Source organism: Euprymna scolopes, chromosome 6 (genome assembly GCF_053919585.1).
Source record: "Euprymna scolopes isolate OS-2025 chromosome 6, ASM5391958v1, whole genome shotgun sequence".
NCBI lineage: Eukaryota > Metazoa > Mollusca > Cephalopoda > Sepiida > Sepiolidae > Euprymna > Euprymna scolopes.
The window spans coordinates 82,736,252-82,759,379 of NC_136487.1; the positions used below are offsets into that span (position 1 = coordinate 82,736,252).

The 23,128-nt window shown below is 32.9% G+C and overlaps 1 protein-coding gene and 1 pseudogene across 1 annotated transcript in view; both read right to left on the bottom strand.

Moving 5' to 3' along the window:
• Positions 1-4,764: 4,764 nt before the first annotated feature.
• Positions 4,765-4,947, bottom strand: LOC145278444 (U2 spliceosomal RNA; annotated as a pseudogene).
• Positions 4,948-4,971: 24 nt separating this feature from the next.
• Positions 4,972-23,128, bottom strand: part of LOC145277734 (RING finger protein 151-like) — a 35,365-nt gene continuing 17,208 nt past the window's right edge. The window contains exon 3 of the mRNA XM_080129439.1: positions 4,972-5,868. Within this exon, the coding sequence (XP_079985565.1) occupies positions 5,777-5,868 (92 nt within the window). The 3' untranslated portion in view covers positions 4,972-5,776. The remainder of the gene's footprint in view (positions 5,869-23,128) is intronic.

A 23,128-nucleotide genomic window follows, 5' to 3' on the forward strand; every position in this document is an offset into this window, starting at 1 on the left:
CATTTGTATTGTTCAGCGCTTTTAATTATAAATTATAAAATGAAGCACATTTACTCATTGTAAAACTTCATCTGGCAGCATTTCTTTATTTGGTAAATACAGGATGACCCAAAAAAAACGTGATATCTCCATTATTTATTCACCGATTGCCCTTATTTTACAGGACATGGCAGAAACAACGACGGTGAGTACACCAAAACTCCAGTGGGAGCTGGGACAAAGAATACACTGTGTTAAATTTCGTTCGAACAAAACACTAAGAAAGGGGGCCTAATTAGAGTTGGGCCCCTTTTTTTTTTTTAGGTCACCCTGTATGAATGATTACACCCTTGAGAAATCCTTTAAAATTACCACTTTTGGGGGTTTTCGGGGGTGCTGAAAACGAAAATAATGTATAAAAATCCGGCATACGAGTAGTTTCCAAGATATGAATAAAGATTAAAACAGAACGAAATTTAAATTTCCATTCCATTTTTAGAACAACCATAAAGCAGAGCATTCTCCGCAAGTTTTACCTGCTTTTTTTTATAATTACAAATTTAAATCATTGTGCATTTATTCAAATCGTCCTTTATCTCGCTAGGTCAATCCCCCCCCCCAAAGAATATATATAATAAAATGATTATCCCTATATATAAATTCAAGTTTTACGATATCTTTTTTTGCTTATTAAATTGTTAGGTGAAAGTACAAAATAGTTACAAAACACCCGCCAGCCCGGTGCCATAAGTGCATAAGTAATAATAAAGTGATTTTTAATATTGTATTCAGCTAAATCCATAACAAGCAACAATTAAATGAATGGTTTATTTTATTGTCATTACACCGTAATCACGTGATTAAAATTTTAGCAGATTAAAAATTGGGAGACACAAGGGTCAGGAGAACCCAAAATAGTAATTCGAGCAGGTACCCATGGAAAAAATACTAGAAATAACAATTTTGTTTTAGTAAGAAGGATAACGAAATAGTAATTCGTTCTTTTCTGGTGAATGCGTGCCTAAATAAAGAAAAGTGCCGCAGCAGCAGCAGCAGCAGCAACAACAACAACAACAACAACAATAATAACTAGCGGGACCTGTGAAAATTCCACAGCGGCATTTTTCATATGGAATAAATTCTTGGATATGATATTAATTATGTCAATAATTTTTCATCATTTATAACTCACCATTTCGCACACCTTACTAAAATAATAACTTTGATATATTGTATAGGCTGATTATTTCATTACAAACACACACATCAATTAACTCACATTCCATCATTTTTCATTCTTGGATATATTACTAATTTCGACAATATTTTTTAAAATATTTTTAAGCAACATTATCGCCCAAACTTACTAAAATAATAACGTTAATATATTTGCTGGGCTGCTTATTTCATTTCAAACAAACCAATCAATTAACCTCAATTTCATCCTTTTTCATCATTTTTGGATATGTTACTAATTTCGACAATCATTTTTCATAATTTGTACCCACATTATCTCCCCACTCCTTAATAAAATAATAACTTTGATATATTGTCTGGGCTTATTATTACATTAGAAACACACTACTGCATGAAATCACATTTCATCATTTTTTCCTTATTCTTGGATATGTTACTTATTTCGACAATCATTTTTCATAATTTTAACCCATATTTTCGCACCTCCCCTTCTACTAAATAATAACCTTGATTTATTGTCTATGCATATTATTTTATTTCGAACACACCAATCAATTAACTCACTTTTCATCATTTTTTATAATTCTTGGATATGTTACTAATTTCGACAATTATTTTTCATAAGTTAAACACACCTTATAGCTCTCCCTTACTAAAATAATAACTTTGATATATAGTCTGGGCTGATTTTTTTCATTACACCACACTAATCAATTAACTCACTTTTCATCATTTTTCATAATTCTTGGATATGTTACTAATTTAGACAATAATTTCTCATCATTTAAACTGACGCCATCACCCCCCTTACTAAAATAATAACTGATATATTGTCTGGGCTGATTTTTTTCATTACACCACACATAATAATGTGTGGTGTAATGAAAAAAACCAGCCCAGACAATATATCAGTTATTATTAAATCACATATTATCATTTTTCATAATTCTTGGATATGTTACTAATTTCAACAATTATTTTTTCATAATTTCAACCATCCTTGTCGACCTCTCTTACTAACATAATTACTTTGATATATTTCCTGGGCTGATTATTTTATTATAAACACCCACTCGATTAACTCACATTTAATCTTCATTCATAATCCTGGATATGTTACTAATTTCGACCATAATTTTTTGTAATTAAAACCATCCCTATCGCCCTCTCTTACTAAAATAATAACTTTGATATACTGTCTGGGGCTGATTATTTCATTACAAACACACCAATCAATCAACTAATATTTCATCATGTTTCATAATTCTTGGATATGTTACTAATTTCGACAATAATTTTTCATAATTTTAGCCCGCCTTATTGCCTTTCCTCTTACTTAAATAATAATATTGATGGATTGTCTGGGCTGATTATTTTATTATAAACACACCGATCAGTTAACTCACATTTCATCATTTTTCGTTATTCTTGGATATCTTACTAATTTCAACAATATTTTTTATAATGTAAACCATCCTCATCGCCCTCTCTTACTAAAACATAACTTTGATATATTGTCTGGGCCAATTATTTCATAAAACGCACAACTATTTATTAATTTACACTTCATAATTTTTCATAATTCTCGGATATGTTACTAATTTCGACAATCACTTTTTTATATTTTTTTCTCACATTAATAACCCCACACTACTAAAATAATAACTTTGATATGTTGTCTGGTCTGATTATTTCATTGCAAACACATTATTGCATTAAATCACATATTATAATTTTTCATAATTCTTGGATATGTTACTAATTTCGACAATCATTTTTCATAATTAAAACCACCTTATCGCCCTCTCTTACTAACATAATAACTTTGATATATTGTCCGGACTGATTATTTTATTATAAACACACCAATCAATAAACTCGCTTTTCATCATTTTTCATAATTCTTGGATATGTTACTAATTTTGACAATCATTTCTCATAAATTTAACACACCTTATAGCCTTCCCCTTACTAAAATAATAACTTTGATATATTTGCCGAACTGCTTATTTCATTACAAACACATCAATCAAATAACTCAGATTTCATTATTTTTCATAATTCTTAGATGTGTTACTAATTTCGGCAATCATTTTTTATAATTAAAAAAAACCCACATTATGCCCCCCTCCTACTAATATAAGAACTTTGATATATTGTTTGGGCTTATTATTTCATTACAAACACACCAATCAAATAACTCACATTTCATCATTTTTTATAATTCTTGGATATGTTACTAATTTCGACAATAATTTTCATAACTTAAACCCACTATGTCACTCCCCCTCACTTAAATAATAACTGTGATATATTGCCTGGGATGATTATTTAATTACAAACACATCAATCAATTTCGGGTATTCTCATAGTATATATGTTCCACCTATCTATTAATCCTGAGTAACGCCACATATTCTGCTAATATATATCTTCCATCTATCTAATTCGATCCTGGACGACGCTGGGTATTCTGCTACTATATGTTTTCCCCTTATCTCATTCAATACTGTGTGCCGCTTTCTGCTAGCATATATTTGCGCTTATCACATTCAATCTCGGGTCTGACTTCATGTCCGCCACCCCACTGTTAAAAAATATACATGAAATAAAGTAATGTTTTAGTCATAAACTGTTTCAGCCATTTCCGGGACTGACTTCATATCCCCCAACCCACTGTTAAAAATATACATGAAATAATGTAATGTCTAAATAGTAAACTGTTTCAGCCATTTCCGGGACTACTTCATATCCTGCACCCCACTGTTAAAAATATTCATGAAATAAAGTAATGTTTAAATCATAAACTTTTTCAGCCATTCCCGGGACCAACTTCTTATCTCCCATCCTACAGTTAAAAATATACATTAAATAAAGTAATGTCCAAAACGTAAATGGTTGCATCCATTTCCGGGGCCGACTTTTTACCCCACCTCACTGTTAAAAATATTCATTAAATAAAGTAATGTTTAATACGTAAACGGTTTCACCCATTTCCGGGACTGATTGCATATCCCTTACCCCACTTTTAAAAATATACATGAAATAAAGTAATGTTTAAATTGTAAACGGTTTAAGTAATTTCTGGGACTGACTTTATATCCCTCACCCACTGTTTAAAATATACTTGAAATAAAGTAATGTTTAAATTATAAACTGTTTCAGCAGCTTTTCGAAATTAATACATAAAAACATTAACACGGTTAGTGATTAGGCAATCATTGCTTCAACATGAATTTCTGAGTGTAGTATCAGTCCCAGCATTCCAGTGACTTAAATCCCCCCTTTTTTTGGTCTTGGTTAATGGAGGAGAAATCTTTCTTTACTGATACAATTTTTATTTTTGTTATTGATCAGAGTACCCCTTTTGGGGAGTTGGTTTCCCCAAAAATTTTTAACCAAACTCATGTCCAACTCCGTCTTTGTGGGGAGGCAACTAAACAAACAACAACAAAAAAAATAATCAGAAGGGACATTTTCCAGGGCATATAATTAATCAGAAGGGACATTTACAGGGCATTTTGTAATTAAACCAGAAATTACTTTTCTCAGTTACTTTTGTAATATTAAAACTTTGTTACATTAAACATAGCACCTATTCACAATGCCTCCCTACGGAACAGATTTAGACACCAGGGTCGTTTTTAACCTGAAAAAAAATTGCTTTAGTCGCAAAGGATTTCTCCTTCACTAAGAGAGAAGAAATTGAAATGTAGCATCTGAAGAACAGATACTACACTTTGATCTTAGCCAAAAGGCCAAGAAAGACAAATCATTTTTATTAGCTTTGCCTCAACACCAACACCAATTTTTTTGTTTTATTATGAATTTGGAATATTCCACTTTGCTTTTTAGGGGTGACAAGTTATATTTGGAATATTCCACTTTCCTTTTTTAGGGATGCACAGGATGATAACAGACGGAGTGATAAGCGTAATTATATGATGATGATGATGATGATGATGATGATGAATAAATAAATAATTGACGTTTCATTTCATTTCGAGTTTCAGTTTTTAAGTTTGATGGGCACAAAGTATTTTTTGTGGTGATTGGACCAGGGTATTCCCGTTGTCACATTTACCAAAACCCCCATCAAACTCAACGATAAAAATCGTAAAAATAATATCTTAAAAACTTCCTTTTTTTTTTAAACTCCTGGGTGTTACGTTTGTAATCAATGAGATTAGCGTGATAAAAGCAAAACCTGGTGTCCTTTGAATATTTCAGAGGGGAGGGGGGCATTTCCATAAACCTCTGCATTTTTTCTTTCATTTCCACTAAGCCACAGCAACGCGTGGCCGGGTACAGCTGGTGTTGTATAAATAAGCCTCATTGGATATCAGTATATCTCCTAGATAGCAGACAGAATTACCCCTGCTACCATATAAAAAAGTATTCTGAAATAATAAACAAATAATACAAAAGGTTTAGCCGATATATGTTATGCCAGAAAGTTGTACTCTTTGCCCGCTTTTATTATTGCCTGCAATACAAAACTATCCATTTTTGTTGTTATTTAAGAAGAGCTTTCAAGGGAGATAATCTTGTAATTAATGAGTGTTGCTGCTAGTAGTCATATGCAATATATGTATGGAAACTACATCAGAGTGATGGGGTACAACATCTTCTGATGCCTGTAAGCAAGTTCTTGAAATCTCCTACCATACTCCAGAATTATTTTTTGTTGCTCTGAAAATAGATAAAAAACAAAACAATAATAATCTCTCATATAATAACAAGCGATGTGTTTCAATGTCTCTCTCTCTATATATATATATAAATACCTGTAAAACTAAGGGAAGTAATACCTATTTGTATAAAGTTAGGTATGTGTATATGTTTACATTTTCATATGTATAAGTTCACTCAAAAACTAATTAATCAATCATTATAAATTTAGGAATACAACTGTTAGGCGTAAAGGGGTGTAATATGAGATGTATTTAGTTTGATTTGATTTTATGCAAATGAAGTAAAAGAGGGTGGAAGCCTTTTGTGAAAATTCTGGTACATGTGATTATTGTAAAATTTTAATACTGGGTATTAGACTTTAATTAATAAACATTCCCTGCATTTCTATTTTAAATGTTTTAGGGGGCATAATATCGGCATAACTTTTCATTCAAACATTTAAATATGTCAGATTTATGTAATATTAGCAGGAGGGAGGGTCGCCCGACTTTGCTTGGTTGTTAAATACACTTAAATATGATATTTTAATTTGTTCAAACTTCGTATATATTATTATAGGGTCGTGCTTTCAAAAGTAAAAAAAAATATTTGAGTACCATCAGCTAGAATCGAGACCGAAAGCAAAACTGTAGCATTCAAAGCTGGCGACGTTACCACTGTACCAACGTAACACGCATATTAACTGATTAAAAATAAACTAGAATGAATGTACAAAATATTTAACGATTTTTTTCAATTTTGACCCCTTAAAAACTTCTTTTTTTTTCCTGCTAAAGACCCATAATAGAACGGTTCATAAAATATCCAATCATTTGAGGCTCCTAGCACCGCCCTGCGACTTTTAGTTTCGGAAGAGATGGAGTTTGAAAATATGGAGACAGACAGACAGACAGACACGGATAGTAAGTTTTATAAATTATATTGTGTATATACGAGAAGCTCTATCTCTTTAAATATATATATATATATATATATATATATATATATATATATATATATATATATATATATATATATATACTAACAGGCTACCCGGTTTAGCTCAGTCAAAAAATACACTTAAATATGATATTTAAATTTATGCTGATTTCGTGTTTATTATCATATAGCAAATTCTCTCTAAGTTTTATTTGCATTACAGTCATTGTATGACAAGAGAAAAAGTTCAGGTAGGTATATGGGTTGATGGTGTGGTTGGTTGGTGCAGCAACAGTAGAAGCATCGTTGCTGGCTTTTTCTCTCACTCTCTCTGACTCATGCCTTTGTTTATGTCTTATATTGACATCAACCACATTCCTTGATCAGAATCTAACAGTTCGTTTATTTTGACATTCGATTTGAAATTTTGATTGTTTTATTGCTCTGCACTTTTAGCAATTCCAATTCAGTTAAAATATTTTCTCTCACTGTTTCATAATCGCGATTCTTTGATCGGAATGTAGCGTTGACGATATCGCTTAGCAATTTGATTTACATGGTTTTACCTGTAATTGCGTGTATGCAATACATCCGCTATTTGCCCAGCATTGTCCATCACCTATGAACATTTACACTGAATCTATAGTTATTAGATACCAATTAAGCAATATTCCTTGAATTTCAATTTCTTCTTAAGACACCTTAAACTTTTTTGAGTTTTACACATTTTATCGAATCAAAATTATGTAATAGATTTTGAGGAAAATTTCAAATAAGAAGTCTAGACACAAGGTTTAGTATAATTTTATCTCGTTAAGAGACAGTAAAATGTTGTAAAACATTTCAGTTCGAATAATTAATTTTACCTCTTCTAGGACAGATATTCTTCTAGTTTAATTTACATTTACAGCATTGCCAACGTTTTCGAAGCTTTTGATATGAAACTACCGGTAAGTTTCTGAGACTAGTAAAAAAAATGTTATCTCGTTAATAATTTGACACACAGTGTATATACCTTGTTGATTTTATATACCTTGGCTTACTGCTTGTGCGGTGATAATGGCTTGAATTTAAGTTTAAAATGAAAAAGTCAAGTACCATTGTGAAATTGTGCTTTAAACAGAAACATTTATTTTGAAAGTGCTCCAACATATCAAAGAACCTACTGTTGATTTTATATGCAGGGTCTTTTGGCTTGTGTGGTAATAAAACTTCTCAAATGTATTTGTGATATTAGACTGTATAAGGTGTTAACTTTGATCAAAATTGCCTGTTCCTTCTTTTATCGGATTATTTTGATTATCGATTATCGATTATAGAAGACATTCCAATACAAAACCTATCTAAGAACATTGCCAGGCACATAAAGCATCTTCATGTGAAATTTCATAAAAATCGACCCAGTCATTCCAGGGTCTATAGGGAACAAACTCACACAGACATACATACACAGGCACATACAAAGTCAAAGTTCCTTATTCACTCACTAGGAGTTTTCAGACAGTCCATCATCAAAGAATTCTCTTTGAGAACAACTTGTGGTACTCCCTGGAGTTTGAGTGACACCGAGTCCCCCCAGATTTCCAGTATTCTTATCTTCTTTCGATACCATTTGCAAATTAATTTGCGTTGTTGCAACAACTGTTTACCATTGATTTTTTGTTGGTACCGGTCATTAGTCTTCACTGGAGTTTGAGTGGCAATAAGCCTCCCCAAGCGCCCAGCAGTCTTTGCACTTATCCAGTTGAGGCCTGATTAGTGCTTTCGGTTTTTCCATATTCCTTGACTCTTCAACTATTTGGTGCGGTGCTAGTCGTACTGACACTAGTATTTTTTTGGAGGGAGGGGGGAAGAGGAAGAGGGAATAGACACTTTTCACTTTTAGTGTACCAGTTCTTTTGGATCTTTTTGTTTCATTTCCATTGCAGTTTACATATACCCAATTAAAATTTGTCATTAATGTGGACTAATTTCTGCACTCAATGGTTTTCCTTGAGATTTTATCTATTTTCAGCACTACTGTTTCATGTATAATCTCAGTCTTCCTACCGATTCCGATTTTTCCCAAGTTTTGGGGGACTGTTCGTAATGCTCCTACAATTATTGGTATTATATTGATGATTTTTCACATGCCGTATTCCTTGTCAAGTTCTCTGTCATATTCTTTTTTTTCTGTCTCTTTGATCTTCACCCTGTGGTCTACTGGTGACGGCAAAATCTACAATTTGGCATTTTCTTTGCTTCTTCTTAATTATTATGACGTCCAGTCTTTTTGCTTGGACGGGTTTATCTGTTTGTATCTCCATGTCCCAAAGGATTTGTTGTTTTCGTTTTCCTGCACTGTTTCTGGTTTGTGTTTGAACCATTTATCAGCTTGTTCAAGTAGTCGTCTACAGAGTTCGCTGTGGTGACCAGTCTTTCTGTGTTCTGACTTATGTACTTTCCCAAGTCTTTTTTGTGCCTTCTACACAGTCTTCTACGTTTATAAGTCCCCTTCCTTCTTCGCTCCATTTCACATAGAGTTGGTCAGTATCGTTTTTTAGGTGTAATGCATTGCACATTGTCATTAATTTCCTCGTTCTCTAACCAAGTTGTCTAAGTTCTTTAGTCCATCCTACGAACGGTTCAGAGTACTTTATTAGCGATACTGCCCATGTGTTTATTCCCTTAAATGAATTTCTACTGCATAGCTTTGTTTCTAACAGTTTCCTTGTTCTTCTTAGGTAATCTTTTCCAATCTTAGCTTTCATTTCTTTAGATTTAATGGTGTCTGCTTCCAGCACCCCTAGATATGTGTATCATTTTCATTGAGTGCTCTCATTTTCTTTTGGTTGGAGAGTTCCTTACCTTCTGATGTCTCCAGCTTTCCCTTTTTCATCTTTAGTAATGCACATTTTTCCATTCCAATGTCCTGGCTGAATATTCTGGTTGTATTTATTAATTTTTCCAGTTCCTTTTTGCTTTTAGCAAACAGCTTCAGCTCATCCATGTACATGAGGTGGTTTATTCTTTATTCTGTCTATAAATTTGTATCCAGCATTGCATTTCCTCAGTATGTAGTTTAGCGCCATCATGGCTATGATAAACAGTAGTTATGATAGTGAGTCTCCTTGGAAGATGCCTCTCTGTATTCTTATATCGGTCAGATGCTGTCCTCCAGCTGTCAGTTCCAGTCTCCAGGTTTCCATTGCTTTCTTAATAATATTAATAATCTTGTCAGAAATCTTGTATATTCTTAAGCATTCAATTATCCATATTTGTGGGATTCTACCATAGGCTTTCTTGTAATCAATCCATGCCATGACTATTTCCTGTTTTTAACATCTCTCAATATTTTTTTATTTATGTCGTGCGTCCCTCTTTTTTCTCTACAGCATCCCTTTTGTTCCTTGAGCAGTAGCCCGCAAGTGTTAGCAAGTAGTAGACCTGTTCACTCAGTTATGTAGTCGGTAAGCAGGTTATCGGTCTGCAATTCCTTGGGGTCGTGTCTTTTTGTACTAACGTAGTTCTTCCTTTAGTCAACCATTCTTGTACTTCTATTTTTATATCTTTTCAGGTATTGCTCCAGTCTATCATGGAGTGTCGCGAATTTTCCAGGTTAAAGGTATCAAAAAGTAAAAAATAAATAAATAAATAAATAAAACGAATGAATTTATAAAATAGATAAGCAAGAATATAACAAACTAATCACAGAAAACATTACAAAAAACTACAAAAAACTAGACACAAACGAATGCGACTACATAGATATAATAAATACTGAAAGTAAACAAATTACCGATAAATTAAAAATTAGCGATAAAGTTGGCAAATTGAAACCTAGAGAGGCATACATTCTGCTTAAAGACCACAAATGGGACTTTGATAATAATCCCAGCACACGCCTGATAAACCCAACTAAACCAGAAATAGGTAGAATTAGCAAAACTATAATTTCTAGAGTAAACAAACAAATCAAACAAGACCTAGAACTAAACCAGTGGGCAAATACTACAGAAGCAATCACCTGGTTTAAAAATGTGTGTTCACCAGAAGCCACCGAAGGCCGCCGAGAGCAGATATGTTTCTCCAGCAAAGACTCTCTTATTTGACACCATTATGTAAATATCCTGTAAATATACCTTTTCCTAATACACTTCTTATTTGATCTACCTTTGTTTGTTGAGTCGTCATTTGTATTGCTTTCTACGTTACTTGTTTCAACCTGCAAACTTAACAGTGACGACGAGGATAAACGTCAAATATAACAGTTTGACGAAGAAATGGAAAGAACTCACTAAAAAAAAAAGTACAACGCAACGGGTGACCTTTCTAAGGAATACAAGTTTTGACAAACGAAATAGTCGTAAAAACGGATTTTACGTTAAAGAGAAGTTCGACTCAAGCGGAAAAAATGAATAATTCAGCGAACATTGGAAAACTGTAAAATATTTTCCTCGCGAAGTACAACACTAAAAGAAAGAAACGGTTGTTTCCCAAATTCCAAGAACAAAAACTACATTCAGGCAAAAAAAAAAAAGTAACCTCGATTAATAGTATTTTATTTACTAAAATACTATTCGGGGAAAAAAAGAGACAAACTAAAACCTTTAATTGCAGTCTCAAAGAAAAACAAAAACTCGAACGTGGCAAAAAAATAGCCAGAAAATGAGCCTTTTACTCAGGAAGTTGGGTGTAAGAGAACACAGCAAGTTCGTAGATTATATACTACCTAAAAAAAACTATGGAATTCGATTTCATGGAAGCTGTAAAATTACTAAAAGAATTATTTAATCCGAATATATCTCTTTTTCATAAGAGATGGTTGTGCATGAATCTAAGGAAGATGGACAACCAAGATTATTTGATATACGCATCAGTTGTCAATAAAAACTGTGATAATTTTAAGCTAGCGGAACTAACAGTAGAAGATTTCAAATGCCTAATCTTCGCACAAGGGTTAGTCTCCACGAAAAATGCAGAAATACGCAGACGAGTGTTGTCTAAGCTGGAATCTGAGCAAGATTTAACACTTCAGAAATTAGCAGAGGATTGTGAAAGGGCCATTACACTAAAAATGGATTCAAAAATGATAGAAGAATCCGGAGTGGCATATGTAAGAAAGGTTAGAAAACCATACACACCAACCAAGAACTATACAAATAAAAGCAGTCAAAACGGAACGAGATATTCCAAATATAATAATTATAATTATAGTAAAGAATATAACAAGTCTCTTCTTAGATATAACTGTAAGAGATGCGCAGAAAGACATTGGGAATCGGATTGCCCTTATAAGAAGAAAAAATGCTACATTTGCAAGAAAGTCGGACACAAAAGCGATTGTTGCAGATATAAAGATTTCACCAGAAAGAGAGTACAGCAAACAAAATCAAATGAAAAATTAGACAAAAATCGGCGAAAATACATAAAAGCGGAAAAATTTTAAACGCCAATAAAATTACAACTGGATTCAGGATCCGATATTTCTATAATAAACTTGAATACATGGAAAAAGTTGGGTAAACCAACCATGATGAAAACAAGTAAATCAGCTCGGACGGTAACTGGTGGTCAGATAAAATTTGAAGGAGAAGTTATCCTTCCGATAAAATTGAAAGGGATTACGAAGAAATTAAAAATGTTCGTATTGAAAAATAGCGAAAACCTGTTTGAATAGATTTAATTGAGAAATTTGGACTCTGGGATAAGCCAATTAATACATTCTGTAAAACAATAGAATGTACTACTCCAACAACAGAAAATATAAAAGAGGACTTAAAAAAATTATTCCCTGATGTATTTATGACTAAATTAGGTCGTTGCAATAAATTTAAGGCCTCGTTTGAACTTAAAGAAAACACCAGCCCAATTTTTAGAAAAAAGTGAAACGTTCCGTTCGCTGGGTTGGAAAAGATTAATGAAGAATTAGACAGATTGGAACAGACAGGAATACTATCAAAAATAGAACATAGCGACTGGGCAGCCCCCACCGTATATGTAAAGAAAAAGAATGATGAAATCAGAGTGTGCGCAGACTTTTCGACAGGTCTAAACTCCATATTACAAGATTACCATTACCCTCTACCAAGCCCAGAGGAAATATTCACAAAGTTGAATGATGGTAATATCTTCTCCAAGATAGACTTGAGCGACGCCTATTTACAAATACCGGTGGAGGAGAATTGCTCAAAAATACTATGCATCAACACGCATACGTGATTGTACAAATACAACCGGTTGCCCTTTGGCATCAAAGTAGCGCCTGCCATTTTTCAACAAGCGATGGACACCATGCTAAGTGGTATTGAGTGCGCATGTGCATACCTGGATGACATTGTTATCAGGAGCAAATCCCTAGAAGAACATAAGGAGCATTTAAAACAAGTATTCACTCGAATACAAGAATTCGGGTTTAAAGTAAAAGAAAATAAATGCGACTTTTGTATGAGCGAAATTAAGTATCTTGGACATATAATAAAAAAACATGGGCGACGTCCAGACCTAGAAAGATCTGCGGCAATAAAAAACATGCCAGCACCTAATAATGTAACAACCTTGCAGATTACCAATCTTTTATTGAAGGGATGCATAATTTGCTAGCTCCCTTAAATGAGCTGCTAAAAAAGGAACTTGGAACTGGATGCAAGAATGTCAAACCGCTTTTGACAAAATAAAGAGTGCACTAACATCTGAATTATTTCTAACTCACTATGACACAAAATTAAATATAGTCGTCGGTAGTGACGCTAGTTCCTATGGCATAGGAGCATGCATTCAACATATCATGCCTAATGGATCTAGAAAGCCGATAGCTTACGCTTCAAGAACACTGCTTCCAGCAGAAAAGGCGTATTCACAGATTGAAAAAGAAGTGTTGAGCATAATCTTTGCAGTGACTAAATTCCACCGATATTTATATGGTAGACAATTCATACTTGAAACCGACCATAGACCATTAGTCACAATCTACGGATCAAAAAAAAGGATTGCCTGTATACACCGCAAATAGATTGCTGCGCTGGGGTACGATCCTACTGAATTACGATTTCCAGCTACAACATCTAGCATCGAAAAAGATTTGCCATGCGGATGGACTTTCAAGACTGATACCACAGAAACATAATTTGGAAGAATCCGTGATTGCAGCAATTCGAACAAACGTCGAAGTGAAAAATATGGTAGCAAACATCATTAAAGAACTACCGGTAACATTGTCGGACATTAAAAGAGAAGCCGATAAAGATGAATATATAAATGATATAAAAGAAAAAATTATAAATGACAAAAAGTTTCAGGAAATTTTTTCCATATGTAACGATGTGTTATTATATAGCGAGAGAGTAGTAATACCTAAAACGTTGCAGAAGAGGATTTTGAGAGACTTCCACACAGGACATCCGGTGATAAATCGGATGAAGTCTCTAATGAGAAGCTACGTATACTGGCGTAACATGGACGTCGACATAGCTACAACAATAAATAGATGTGAAGGATGCCAGTTAGCGGCAAAATCCCCACCTATAGTACACAAACCTTGGCCGAAAACCGACCACCCATGGTCGAGAATCCACATGGACTTCGCTGGTCCAGTAAGAGAAAATTACTACTTAATTGTAGTAGATAGTTATACAAAATGGCCTGAGGTAATACGTTACAGGAATCCAACAATGAACAACTCAATAGGATTCCTACACGAGTTATTTGCACGATTTGGTGTACCAGACACACTGGTCACTGACAATGGAACTCAATTCACATCCACAGACTTAAGGAATTTTGTGACACGTTCCAAGTAAAGCATATCACTACTCTGCCGTATCATCCAAGATCGAACAGCCTCGCGAAGAGGTTCGTGGACACGTTAAAACGAGCGTTGAAAAAATCCATTGGGATACCAACGGAAAAAGCTTTGCAACAATTTTTGCAAATATATAGGATAACACCGCACCCTAATACCCTGTCAAACATATCACCAGCTGATTTAATGTTTGCCAGAAAGGTGAAATCAGCGTTTGATAAACTATTGCCAAGACAGGCAATTGTCCGAAACACTACACACATGATAAGAAAGAAATATAACTCGGGAGATCGAGTATATTTCAAGTGCTACAGGAATAACACTTCTTACTGGGAATGTGGAGTAGTTGATAAACGCATTGGTGATTGTACATAGATGATTAAAGGTTCACAAAATATATATGAAAGGCACCTGAACCAAATAAAAAAACGCCACATTCAAGATGGTGATTATACAACAGCAGTCGAAGAGGAGGAAACCATGGACATCATATACGAATCCTTTAATTTGGAACCGCCTCAATATACACCTGAACCCCGAAGATCAGGTAGAAAAAGAAAGTTTAATGAACCATTAATGTTAAATCCCAAGAGAAAAAGATATTGAAATCTGTGCGACTCAAATCTTGGGAGGAGGGTGTTGTGGTGGCACACATTCATTTGCATATGTGGATAGTAATTACACATAAATAGGAAGACTCAGTTAGTCTGAGTGTGTGTTCACCAGAAGCCACCGAAGGCCGCCGAGAGCAGATATGTTTCTCCAGCAAAGACTCTCTTATTTGACACCATTATGTAAATATCCTGTAAATATACCTTTTCCTAATACACTTCTTATTTGATCTACCTTTGTTTGTTGAGTCGTCATTTGTATTGCTTTCTACGTTACTTGTTTCAACCTGCAAACTTAACAACTATTATACTAATAATAAAATAACATGAGTGTGATGTATGAGTGTGATATAAATGCATCTTTTGTTTGAAATGGTTACTTCTGCTATATATATATATATATATATATATATATATATATATATATATATATATATATATATATATATATATATATAACACGACGGTTCTAGGTTCAATCCTTGGCTTGGGAGAGATGCTAGTCTAGCGGCACTGATGAGTTGTGATACAACGAAACAGGACTGTATGTCGATGGCTACAAATATATTTTATATATATATATATATATGTGTGTGTATATATATATATGCATGTATATATATATATATATATATATATATATATATATATATATATATATATATATATATATATACTAGCAGAGTTACCCAACATTGCCCGGAATTGAATGATGATCAACGAGTGTTTCACACTCCCATATTTTTATTGTCATCAAAATCGGTGAAATAGCCCATTTTTCAATCAAATTGATTGATTGCCTGCTCTAATTGGAAACCCATGGCAATTCACCTGAAAGAAGCTTCATATGTCTCACGCAATAACTAAGTTCACAATACATTGTAATCTATATTGCACTGTAGAGAATCTATTGTTGATTTTATAAAATTATTTTATATTTAATGGCTCACATTAAAGTTTAAAATGTAAAAGTAAAGTATTATGCTTCAATTGTGCTCTAAACAGAAACATTCATCTTGAACGCACCCCTGTCATATCAAAGAACCTTCTGTTGATGCCTGACATTACTAGTCGTGCAGTGATAATGGCTTGAATTTAAGTTTAAAATAAAAAAAAATCAAGTATCATTGTGAAATTTGCCTTTTAACAAAAACATTCATTTTGAACGCGCCTCTGTCATATCAAAGAACCAATCGTTGATTTCAGCTTATGTGGTAATAAAACATCTGAAATGCAATCGTGATGTTAGGCTGTGTAAGATGTTAACTTCATTCAAAATCGCCTGTCCTTTCTTTCTTTCATCGGATTATTTCAATTATTGTTACTTATCGACATTCCAACACAAAACCTATCTAAGAACTCTGCCAGGCTCATGAAGTATCTTCGTATGAAATTTCATAAAAATCGACTCAGCCGTTTTCGAGTCTATATGGAACTATCTCATAGACACACAAAGTTCCTTTTATATAATAGTAGATTTTATATATATGTGTGTGTGTGTGTGTGTGTGTTATATGAGTGTACATGCTGAATCAAAAATTACAAAAGAAAGGTTATGCTTCAGTAGTATTCGTACTAATATTCATATAATTTTTCCCTTATTTTAACTTTCCAGTATGAAACGTTTTCTTTTCTTAGTGTATTAATTTCGTTTAGTGTACCGCCATCTTTTCTCTTTCCCAATTTATAAGCGCATGAATGTGCTCATTATATCGTTCCGCAATCTTGTCTTTTCCTTCTTTTTTTCTTATCATTTTGCTTCCGTCCCTTTTAATGCAATTGTTTGTATCTCTCTTGCACTTGGTTTATCCAGTATATTTTCTAGGTGTTTTTGATTTTTTTTTTGTTTTTTGTTTTTTTATGAGTCCGGTTGCTTCTATAATTACTGGAATGATGGAAATATTCCTCCCGATTTTAGCAAAGTCGTCCAATTTAAAAAAATCTTAATCCACGTAGCTTCCAGTTGACCTCTCCTTACATCATCTATATATTAATAGGATAGCGTGTTATTTATTTTGTGTGTCGTGCTTACATCCGAGTGACTGTCATTTAATCGTTATGGACTTTCATTTCTTGTAATAAATAATTTTACCAAGAATTCTTCATAAGTTTTAGTTTCGGTTTCGATTATAGCTGAAGGCATTCCAGTATCTATTTTTTTTTTATAAATAATTTTATCAAGAATTCTTCATAAGTTTTGGTTTCGGTTTCGATTATAGCTGATGGCATTCCAGTATCTATTTTTTTTTTATAAATAATTTTATCAAGAATTCTTCATAAGTTTTGGTTTCGGTTTCGATTATAGCTGAAGGAACTAAAGTTATATATATATATATATATATACATATATATATATATATTCTATATTATATATATATATATATATATATATATATATATTTCATAAGTTTTGTTTGCAGTTTCGAATCAAGCTGATGCACACAGGTTATATAGACATATTGTTTTATTTTTGAAATCGCAACTTTATAATATATAAAAGTTGATAGAACATTAATTCTATAATAATATATACAAAATTTGCAAGAATTTAAATATCATATTTAAGCGTACTTTATGACCGGGCTACACTAGGCGTACTGCTAGCTTAGATAAATACTTTTGCAGTTTTAACAAAAGAGCTACAATAATATCAGAGCGTCTCCATTTACACTAAACATCTACAGAATGCCAACATCAATATATTACATATGAATGAGTCTCCTGTGATATTTCCACAGGTGCCACTAGTTTAGAATTAAAGCTTTATTTTAATGCAATACATACTGGGATATCTTTGCTTAATCTTATGATACGCTTAATTACCTTTAGACGATTTTCATTTAATACAATAGAATACCCGTCCAATTATGATTAAAAGCAATATACGAGGTGTCTTCAATAAGTTTCCAGACTTTTTTTGTGTGGGCACTTTTATTGATAGTATACACGTGAAACCATATGTTTCTGTGGCATTTTTTCCAAGTTTAAAACAGAATTTTATTGCATATCATTCTTCTAAAGTGCCCTCACATCCAGATTGCATTTTTGAAATTCACCAGCTTTAGTAAGGTGCATTCCAATTCCTGCTGTAGCTGTTCATTTGAACCTGTAATCATAAAAATTGGTCAGTCATCTCATAAGATGTATAGCAATAACATACTGAATTTTCAAGAGTTTACAACAATTTTAAATGCCTGTACAAAAAAAAAATCTGGAAACTTATTGAAGGTAGCTCATATATAGCATTAGTTTTAAAACTTAATCTTTCATTTCTCTTTTTCGGTTTCAGTGGCGCATCTCTAATAGTATAGTTTAAATAATAATAATAATAATAATAATAATAATAATAATAATAATAATAATAATAATAATAATAATAATGTGGCTACGTTATATATCTTTTTGCCTAGAATACATATCTCATAATACATGATGATAAGTTCAATAATTAAAAATTTTATTTATGCATATTTATTTTATTTATACATATTTATTTTATTTATACACTAGCGGGGCTACCCGGCGTTGCTCGGGGCCGTATAAACAATGAGAAAATTGAATTTGGTTTTGTAATATATTTGTTGTTCTTATGAGGGAGGAATTTTGTATGTTTATGTATCATTTGTTATTTCGAACAAAAGAATATTTTACCTACATAAGACGGGTATTACACATATGAAATAATTGTATCTTACCTAGGGTAGGTCATTTATAGCATGTATATGAAAGGACGGGTGATATACAACACATTTATCTCATCAAATCCCAAGCAATACCAGGCATTTTACTAATATATATTCTCGCCTATTTCATTCAATCCCGGGCAACGCTGGGTGTTTTGCTAGTATATATCTCAATCAATCTCATTAAATCGTGGGTGACGCAAGGTATTCTGTTAGTATATATTTCAATCAATCTAATTCAATCCAAGGCAACGCCAAGTATTCTGCTAGTATATATTTGCATCTATCTCATTACATCCTAGGCGACCCTGTATTCTGCTTGCATACATTTGCATGTATCTCATTGAATCCAGGGTGACTCCGGGTAATCTGTACGTATATATGTGGACATATCTCGTTAAATCCCATAATTCTTGGATTGTTACAAATTTCGACAATTTAACCCACATTATCGCTCACCTGTCTAAAATAATAACTTTGAGACATTGTCTTGGCTGGTTTTTCATTACAAACACATCATCCAAATAACTCACATTTCATCATTTTTTTAATAATTTTTGGATATGTTACTAATTTCAACAACCATGTCACATGATTTAACTTACATTATCGCCACCACTCTTACTAAAATAAAGACTTTGATACATAGGCTATGGTATGCTACTAATTTCTGCTATTACTTTTCATGAGTAAATCCACATTATCGCTCCCTTCTATCACTAAAATAATAATTTTTAGACATGGTATGGCTGGTTATTTCATTACAAACCCACCAAAGAAGTAAGTCACATTATATCATTTTTCTTAATTCTTGGATATGTTACTAATTTCGACACTTATTTTTAATGAAGTAACCAAAATGATCGCGAACTCTTACTAAAATAACTTCCATACATTGTCTGGTCTGTCTACTTCATTACAAATGCACCAATCAAATGACTCACATTTCACCATTTTTCATTATTTTTGGATATGTTGCTAATTTCAAACGTCATTTTTTCTGAGTTCAATCACATAATCCTTCTCCTTTTACTAAAATAATACCTTTGAGACATTTCTGGGTTGTTTATTTCATTACAAACACATCAATAAAATACCTCACATTTCATCATTTTTTATAATTCTTGGATATGTTATGAATTTCGACAATCAAATTTAATGAGTACGCACATCTAATCGCCCAATTCTTACTAAAATCATAAATTTGCTACATTGACTGGGCTGTTTATTTCATTATAAACACACCAATCAAATAACTTACATTTAATCACTTTTCATAATTCTGGGATATGTTACTAATTTCGACAATAATTTTTCATTAGTTAATTCACATTATTGCCACCTCCTATCACTAAAATAATAACTTTCAGACATTGTATGGCTGTTTTTTCATTACAAACACACCTATCAAGTTACTCACATTTGACCATTTTTCATAATTCTTGGATATGTTACTAATTTCGAGAATTATTTTTAATGAAGTAACCCAAATAATCGCTCCCCTCTTTAACCGACACGATCCCTTTCCTCTTACAAAAAATAACAACTTTGATACATCTTCTAGCCTGTCTATTTCATTACGAACACACCAATCAAATAACTCACATTTAATCATTTTTCATAATTCTTGGGTATGTTACTAATTTCGACAATCATTGTTTATGATTTCGACCCCCTCTTACTAAAATACTAACTTTGAGACAATATCTGGTTTGTTTATTTCATTATAAACACACCAATCAAATAACTTACATTTAATAACTTTTCATAATTCTTGGATATGTTACTAATTTCGACAATCGTTTTTCATGATTTAACACACATAATCCCCTCTCCTCTTGCTAAAATAATAACTTTGAGACATTGTTCCTGGTTATTTCATGGTTATTGGTTATGATAAATACACCAATCAAATAACTCACATTTTATCATTTTTCATAATTCTTGGATATGTTACTAATTTCGACAATCATTTTCCATGATTTAACACACATAATCGCCCCTCTCTTACTAAAATAACAACCATGTGACATTGTCTAGGGTGTCTATTTCATTACAAACATACACATCAAATAACTAACATTTCATAATTATTCATAATTCTTGGATATGTTACTAATTTCGACAATCATGTTTGATGAGTTAACCCACATAATCCCCTTCCTCTTACTAAATTAATACATTTGAGACATTGTCTGTGCTGGTAATTTAATTACAAACACACCAATCACATAACTCACATTTCATCTTTTTTCACTTTTCTTGGATATGTTACTAATTTCTACAATCATTTTTAATGATGTAACCCAGATAATCGACCCCCTCTTACTAAAATATTAACTTTAAGACTATAGCTGGGCTGTTCATTTCATTATAAACTCACCAATCCAATAACTTACATTTAATCACTTTTCATGATTCTTGGATATGTTACTAATTTCGACAATCGTTTTTTTATAATTTAACCACATAATATCCTATATGGGGTATTCTGTTAGCACAAATATCCACCTATCTGATCCGATCCCAGGTATTCTCCTAGGAAACACCCCATCTATTACATCCAATCCCAGGCAATGTCGGGTATTTTGCTAGTACATATATCCACCTTTCTTATACAATCCCCGGCAACGCTGGGTATTATGCTAGTACAAATATCCAACTATGAAGCCATATCCAAGAGCATTCACTGGCATAATATTACATTGATTGCTTATTAATCTAATGGTATTCAACAATGAGGCTACATCCAAGGGAGGTCACTTGCATATTATAACAATGATTGTATATTAATCTAATGGTATTTGAAAATGAAACTATATCCAAGGGAGGTCACTTTCATGTTATAACAATGATTGTATATTAATCTAATGAAATTCGACAATGAAGCTACACCCAAAGGAGGTCACTTGCATATTATAACAATGATTGTATATTATTCTAAAGGTATTCGACAATGAAGCTACATCCAAGAGAGGTAACTTGCATATTATAACAATGATTGTATATTATTCTAATCGTATTCGACAACAAAGCTACATCCAAGGGAGGTCACTTGCATATTATAACAATGATGTATATTAATCTAATGGTATTCGAGAATGGAGCTACATCCAAGGGAGGTCACTTACATATTATGACAATGAATGTATATTAATCTAATGGTATTCGAGAATGAAGCTACATACAAGGGAGATCACTTGCCTATTAGTACAATAATTGTATATTAATATAATGGTATTCGACAATGAAACTACACTCCATGGAGGTCACTTACATATTATGACAATAATTGTATATTAATCTAATGGAATTCGACAATGAAGCTACACCCAAGGGAGGTCAATTGCATATTATAACAATGATTGTATATTAATCTAATGGAATTCGACAATGAAACTCCATCCAAGGGAGGTCTCTTGCATATTATAACAATGATTGTATATTAATCTAATGGAATCTGATAATGAAGCTACATCCAAGGGAGGTCACTGGCATATTATAACATATATATTGTGCAAGCACCTTCTAAATTTTTCAAATCGGACATATACTGCACAAGCACCTCCAAAATTGTCAAATCGGACCATAATGCACAAGCACCTTCAAAATTTTCACATCGGACCTATACTGTACAAGCACCTTCTAATTTTTTTTCAAATTGGACATATACTGCACAAGCACTTTCAAAATTGTCAAATGGGACCTATACTACACAAATACCTTCAAAATTGTCAAATCGGCCTATAATGCACAAGCACTTTCAAAATTGTCAAATCGGACCTATAATGCACAAGCACCATCAAAACTTTTCAAATCGGACCTATACTGCACAAGCACCTTCAAAATTGTCAAATCGGACCTATACTTCACCTATGTCATACAATCCTAGGTGACGCTTGGTATTCTGCTAGTACACATCCACCAATGTCATACAATCCCGGGCGACACTGGCTGTTCTGCTAGTGCATATAACCTACTTTATCCAATCCTGGGCTATGCCGGTATTTTGCTAGTACAGATATCCACCTATGTAATCTATCCCGGGTGACGCTGGGCATTTGGCTAATACATATATCAACCAATTTTTTCCAATCACAGGCATCGCCGAGTGTTCTGCTAGGACAAATTCCATGAATTTTATCCAATCCTAGGCCATGCCGAGTAATCAGCTAGTATATATGTCGTGCTAGTGCTATGTCATACAATTCAGGGCGATGCTGGGTATTTTGCTCGTACATATGCACCAATTTTATCCAATACGC